Source organism: Carlito syrichta, unplaced genomic scaffold (assembly GCF_000164805.1).
Source record: "Carlito syrichta isolate Samal-C Ts95f unplaced genomic scaffold, Tarsius_syrichta-2.0.1 Scaffold153634, whole genome shotgun sequence".
NCBI lineage: Eukaryota > Metazoa > Chordata > Mammalia > Primates > Tarsiidae > Carlito > Carlito syrichta.
In genome coordinates this window covers 1,909-8,377 of record NW_007097730.1, presented here as the reverse complement: position 1 = coordinate 8,377, position 6,469 = coordinate 1,909, and the positions used below count along the sequence as shown (strand labels likewise).

The 6,469-nt window shown below is 52.8% G+C and overlaps 1 protein-coding gene across 2 annotated transcripts; it reads right to left on the bottom strand.

Moving 5' to 3' along the window:
- Window positions 1-569: 569 nt before the first annotated feature.
- Window positions 570-6,469, bottom strand: RAB13 (RAB13, member RAS oncogene family). 2 transcript variants are annotated; one of them, XM_008050743.2, is made up of 8 exons: window positions 6,308-6,469; window positions 5,168-5,228; window positions 3,397-3,457; window positions 2,426-2,503; window positions 2,230-2,319; window positions 2,044-2,109; window positions 1,896-1,949; window positions 570-1,081 (listed from the first exon to the last, which is right to left on the bottom strand). In XM_008050743.2, exons 3-8 carry the CDS (start codon window positions 3,397-3,399, stop codon window positions 1,004-1,006), a joined length of 369 nt encoding a protein of 122 aa, XP_008048934.1. In that variant the 5' UTR covers window positions 3,400-3,457; window positions 5,168-5,228; window positions 6,308-6,469; the 3' UTR covers window positions 570-1,003. The 2 variants fall into 2 exon arrangements, with proteins under 2 accessions (XP_008048934.1, XP_008048933.1); XM_008050742.1 differs by lacking the exon at window positions 6,308-6,469 and adding an exon at window positions 5,885-5,932.

The following is a 6,469-nucleotide window of genomic DNA, read 5'->3' as shown; positions in this document are numbered from 1 at the left end:
TACTTGGAAGGCTGAGGCAAAAGGATTGCCTGAGCCTAGCAGTTCAAGGCTGCAGTGGCTGTGAGAATGCCACTGCACTCCAGCCTGGGTAAGAGTGAGACTGACTAAAAAAAAACTTAAACAGGTGAGGCCAGGTGCAATGGCTCAAGCCTGTAATTCCAGCACTTTGGGAGGCGGAGGCAAGAGGACTGCCTGAGCCCAGGAGTTCAAAACCTGACTGGGCAACATGGTAAGACCTCGTCTCCACAATAAGTAAAAAAAAAATTAGCTTGGCATGATGTCACACACCTGTAGTTCCAGCTACTTTGAAGGCTGAGGCAGAAGAATTGCCTGAGCCCAGCAGGTCGAGGCTACAGTGGCCATGAGCATGCCACTGTGCTCCAGCCTGGGCAACAGAGTGAGACTCTGACTCAAAAATAAAAATAAACAGGTGAGGAAGAGACAGGGGTAGGATTAGTCCTGCAGGAATCCAGTCTTATCCAGGTAGACCAATTACCTTAGAGAGGCAGGAATTGGGATTGAGTGGGAAACAATTCTGACAATAATGAAAGTTACCCAAACCAGGGACATTTGTGCAAATGGTGGCCTTTAATGCTAAGAAAGACCATGCAGAGTGACAGAACCAAACCTTCAGAGAGTGGAGCTGAGCCAGCCTTTCACACAACCACAAAACCTGATCTAGTAGCAGAATAAAACAGTGTATTTACATTTATGTTTGCCCTGAAACCCAGAGATGGTCTGAGACCTGAGGCCGTTTATCCTTCCTTTCTTCTTTTCTCTATTCCTGCCTCCTTACCTTCTTTCACTTCCTCAATTCTTTCTCCTTCCTTCTCCCTGCCTCTTTTCCTTCTTTTTTCTTTTCTTTTTTTCTTCTCCATTTTCTCCTTACCATCTACACATCTATCCATCCAAGCTCCTCTGCTGTTTCTCTCCTGCCCAGCCCCAGCCCTGCCTCCCTCAAGTTCAGTCTCTAGGTTTAAGGTGGGGAGGCAAGAAAGGATCCTCAGCCCAGGGAGCACTTGTTGGTGTTCTTCTTGTCACAGGCTTTCAGGTCAGTGCTGGGGGGCTTGTTGCCGTTTCCCTAGGGGGAGGAGGACACAGGTCAGGGTATGCAAGGCTGGTTAGGGCATAAAGGTATATGCTGTTTGAAGTCAGCCCACCCTCATGGGAAATCTTATCATTGCTCTCTCCTCATTTTTTTTTTTTTTTTTTAAGTCGGAGTCTCACTCTGTCGCCCAGACTGGAGTGCAGTGGCAGCTCCCGGCCACTGCAACCTCGACCCACTGGGCTCCAGCGATCCTTCCGCTTCAGCCTTCCGAGTAGCTGGAATTACAGGCACACACTATCATGCCCGGCCGATTTTCTGATTTATTGTAGAGATGAGGTCTCACCAAGTTTCCCAGGCGGGTCTCGAACCCGTGGGCTCAGGAAATCCACTCACCTCAGCCTCCCAAAGTGCGGGATTACAGGCTGAGCCACCGAGCCCGGCTTCTCCTCAGTTTTTATCCCAATACACCACACACACACACACACACACACACACACACACACACACACACACACACACCCGTTACTGTTGTACCTAGCCCAACAGGCTGAGCCACCAAGCCTGGCTTCTCCTCAGTTTTTATCCCAATACACCACACACACACACACACACCCGTTACTGTTGTACCTAGCCCAACAGGCTGAGCCACCGAGCCTGGCTTCTCCTCAGTTTTTATCCCAATACACCACACACACACACACACACCCGTTACTGTTGTACCTAGCCCAACAGGCTGAGCCACCGAGCCCGGCTTCTCAGTTTTTATCCCAATACACCACACACACACACACACACACACACACACACACCCGTTGCTGTTGTACCTAGCCCAGCAGGACTAACTTACTGATCTCCGGCCTGCTGACTTGAGCAAGATGTCCCGGGCCAGGGAACTAAAAGCCTAAAAGGGGGAAAAAGATTGGTCAGAACAATTTGAAGGGGAGGACAGTCCATATTCCAAAACTTCAACTCTTGGTGGGTGGGAAGGGTCTCACCTCATCCACATTCATGCTGGATTTAGCACTTGTCTCGAAAAATCGAATGCCATGCTCTCGAGCCAGCTGTAAGGGGTGAGGTGAGAAGGAGAGAGTTGGAGTCAGGCAGCAGCCAGGTCCTCTGCAGTCCAACCTCATCTCACTTCTCCTGGTCAGCTCTCAATCCCTGCCCAGTCTGGCCCTCACCTTGTCCGCCTGCTCCTTCTGCACCTTCCTTTTGGCCTCCATGTCACACTTGTTCCCCAGCAGGAGGCGCTCCACCCCATCTGAAGCGTTCTGGGGCAAAAGGTAAGACAGGTAAAAGTTGGGTCCTGCCTGTCCTCATGGCCCCTTGACCCTCCAGGTTCTCCCCAGTTCCCCCTCTTTTTTGGAGGGCCCTCACCTCTTTGATGCTTTTCATCCAGTTCTGAATATTTTCAAAGGATTTCTCGTCTGTGATGTCGTATACTAGGATAATGCCCTGGGGATGGCAAAGTTCACCTTGGTCCATATTCCTGGTAACATCCCACTGCCTCTAAGTGACTCTGAAGTCCTCCATCCACAGGTTTAAACACTAGGCCACGCTGGGCCCTCTGCAAGCCACACTGTGCCCTCTGCAAGCCACAGTGTGCCCTCAAACCCTTCCCCCACCCACCTGCTTTTTTTTTAGTCAGAGTCTCACTCTGCTGCCCAGACTGGAGTGCAGTGGCATGCTCACAGCCATCGTAGCCTTGACCTGCTGGGCTCAGCGATCCTTCCTCCTAAGCCTTCCAAATAGGTGGAACTACAGACATGCGCTACCATGCCTGACTAATTTTTGATTTATTGTAGAGATGAGGTCTTGCCAAATTGCCCAGACTGATCTCAAACCTATGGGCTCAGGTAATCCTCCGCTTCCCAAAGTGCTGGGATTACAGGTATAAGCCACCATGCCTGGGTTTTTTTTTTTTCTTTTTTGTGTCGGAGTCTCACTGTCACCCAGGCTGGAGTGCAGTGGCACGCTCATGGCACCACAGCCTTGACCTGGTGGGCTTAGGTGATCCTTCTGCCTCAGCCTTCCAAATAGTTGGAACCACAGACGTGCACCACCACGCCCAGCTAATTTTTTAATTTATTGTACAGATGAGGTCTCTCCAGGTTGCCCAGGCTAGTCTTGAATCCCTGGACTCAGGCAATCGTTTTGCCTCTGCCTCCCAAAGTGCTGGGATTACAGGCATGAGCCACCGTGCCCGGCCCCCACTTTTTAAAAATTGTGTTCTCAATCAGTTGAACCCATCCCATTTTTACACGCCCCAACCCCTGACCCCTTGTACTCATAGAACCATATTCTGTTGCCTCGGGTCTTCATCCCATGTCCAGACCCACACTTCATACCATGGCTCCGCGGTAGTAGGCGGTTGTTATTGTCTTGAATCGCTCTTGGCCCGCTGTGTCCCTAAACAAGGAGATGGTTTCAAGGGATGGGATGATGGGAAGGGTTCTCCACGGGAAGAATTCCTCCCCCAAGAGTTTAGCTTTTGCAACACGGTGGGGCCAAAAGGAACAGAGAAAGGAAACAGTAAAGGGGACAGGGATGAAAGACAGCTGAGCTGATTTTGAGAGGGTGATTGGAAATGTGTGATTGGAGAGACAGGACTGCAACAGGAAACAAGATGTCTCTCGGTTATTCATTTAATATTTCCTCTGTGTCAGGCGCTGTGTCTGTGTCACTTTATCTGATCCTCGCTCTATCCTTGTGTTACATGTTTTATTGTCCCTACTTTACAAATAAGTAAACATTTAATGCCGGATGTGATGGCTCACACCTGTAATCCCAGCACTTTCGGAGGCTGAGGCGAGAGGCTTGCCTGAGCCCATGGATTCGAGACCAGCCTGGGCAACTTGGAGAGACCTTATCTCTGCAATAAATCAAAAAACTAGCTGGGTGTGGTGCACACACCTGTAGTTCCAGTTACTTGGAAAGCTGAAGCAGAAGGATTGCCTGAGCCCAGCACACTGAGGCTGCGGGCCATGAGTGTGCCACTGCACTCCAGCCTGGGCAACAGAGTGAGACTCTGACTTGAAAAAAACCCCAAAACAACAGATTTAACAAAGGCCAAGCGGCATGTAACAGGACCAGGATTTGAACCCATCTGCTCTTATATCATGAAGCCTCCACTAAGCCTCATACCATTTAAACACCTTCAGGGTCCCCAGGCAGTTCAAGCCTCTATAATTGGCTTCTTGGGTTCTTAGACTGGAGACTTTTGTTTGTTTGTTTGTTTTGAGTTAGGGGTCTCACTCTGTCATCTAGGCTGGAGTGCAATGGCAGGATCACAGCTCACCACAGACTTGACCTCCTGGGCTCAGGTGATTCTTCCACCTCAGTCCCCCATGTAGGTGGGACTACAGGTGTGCACCACCATGCCTGGCTAATTAAAAAAAATTTTTTTTTGTAGAGACGGGAGGTCTCACTATGTTGCCTAGACTGGTCTCCAACTCCTGGGCTCAAGCAATCCTCCTGCCTCAGTCTCCTGAATTGCTGGGATTACACGTGTGAGCCACTTCGCCTGGCCACAGTCAAATCTTAATCCTGCTACTTGCCATTTAACTGTATACATCCAGTTTCCACATTATGGCTCTACAGACATTTGTGCTCTGGAACCAGAGAGACAAATTTTTTTTTAAAAAGCTGAAAATAAGCCAGGCTCGGTGGCTCAGCCTGTCATCCCGTGCCTTTGGGAGGCTGAGGTGAGTGGATTGCCTGAGCCCGCGAGTTCGACACCCACCTGGGCAGCGAGACCTCATCTCTGCAATAAATCAAAAAATCAGCCAGGCGTGGTAGTGCATGCCTGTAATTCCGGCTACTTGGAAGGCTGAGGCGGAAGGATCGCCGGAGCCCAGCAGGTCGAGGCTGCGGTGGCCGGGAGCGGCCACTGCACTCCAGTCTGGGCGACAGAGTGAGACTCCAACTCGAAAAAAAAAAAAGCTGAAAATAGCTGGGAGAGCGGGAAGAGAGACGGAAGGACAGCTGAGTGAGTCAAGAGATGTGGATTAGAAGTACTGGAAAGATCAATGGGGAAAGGGAGAGAAACGATGTCAAAGGGACGGGAAAGACTTGGAGGGAAGTGGGGAGAGCTGGCAGGCGACCCTGGGAACCACTCACCAGACTTGCAGTTTGATCTTCTTCCCGTCTATATCCACAGTGCGGATCTTGAAGTCAATTCCTGGGGGTGGGAGGTGTGCACTGAAGTTGAGACGTGTGTGCACACATGGAAAATGTGTGACTGGAGAGACAGGACTGCAAGAGTGGCAACACCAGAGGTGGGAGGGGGGAACCTTGGGGGGAGCAATCTTGTTGAAAGTCAGAGATCGGAGAATTTTCCAGAAGCTGCATTTGTGTAGCAAGAATACGGCTTTTCCCTACATGTTGTGGATTTTGGGGGGAGGAGGGGGTGAACATTCTGCAGGGGGTCCCGCCTGTCGTCCCCCAAATGCTCCTTTCCCTTTCCTCTCCCCTTCTGGCTCGGCACTCCACCCACCCTGCCGCTGAAGAATCAGGAAGAGCATGGCTGATGCCAGTCCGGGTGGACCACCCGGTGGGCCGAACTTGGGGCTAAGCAAATCAGCCTAACCAGGACTCCTCTGAGACTGAATTGGGAAAGGGGCCTTTCCCCTTTTCTTTTGGGCCCAGAATCGTCTTGAGACTCTTCCTGTCTTATTTCCCAAGCCGGAGGAGATGAAGACAGATGGGAAGGGAGGAGGGGAGACAATGTTCTCCTCAGCAGAAACTCGGGCGCCGCCCCCGAGCCGGCTGGGGGGCGGGATGAGTCCCCAGGCTGACTCAGAGACCCCCAAAGTCCCCCCATTTCCGGCTCCTCACCCAGCTGACTGCATATTCACGGCCGCCGTTCTTCCCAGCCACCCCAGGCCCCTGAGAAGCTGAGGGCGGGGGGACCGGGAAGCGACGGGAGAGCGGGATGCGCTGGGGGAGTCGGGAGCCCAGCGGGGCGCCAAGGGCCGGCAGGACTGGGAGACTGAGGCTGGGGAGACGGAGAGAGAAAAAACGTGGAGAGTGGTCAGGCGCGTTCGAGGCGGACGGGTGCGGCGAGAGGAGCTGAGAGGGAAACAGAAAGGGTTGTGTGGATCTGGGGCGGCGAGGAAGATGGCACCGAGGGAATGCCGGACGGCAGCCACGGGGGGGCCCCGGGAGGCCTCAGAGAGGGCCGCGTCTGGGGACCGGCCAGGGGCATGCGTGGGCGCGGGTCTCCGACGGAGGTGCGGGGCCCGGCTTTAGGAGTCCTGCTGGAGGGGGCGCGAAGAGCTGGGAGCCCGGGGCGGAGGTCACGGGGTCGGGGCCGGGGACCCGGCCGGCGGGCTCACCGATGGTGGAGATATATGTGCTGTTGAAGTTGTCCTCTGCAAAGCGAATGATCAGACAAGTCTTGCCCACCCCCGAGTCCCCGAT

What these genes read in the sequence shown, in the direction of transcription:
- RAB13 (XM_008050743.2), bottom strand. An exon ending in AGAAGGAGCAGGCGGACAAG is followed by an intron (nt 2,110 to 2,229) that starts GTGAGGGCCAGA and finishes CACCCCTTACAG; the next exon opens with CTGGCTCGAGAGCATGGCAT. An exon ending in CCAGCATGAATGTGGATGAG is followed by an intron (nt 1,950 to 2,043) that starts GTGAGACCCTTC and finishes TCCCCCTTTTAG; the next exon opens with GCTTTTAGTTCCCTGGCCCG.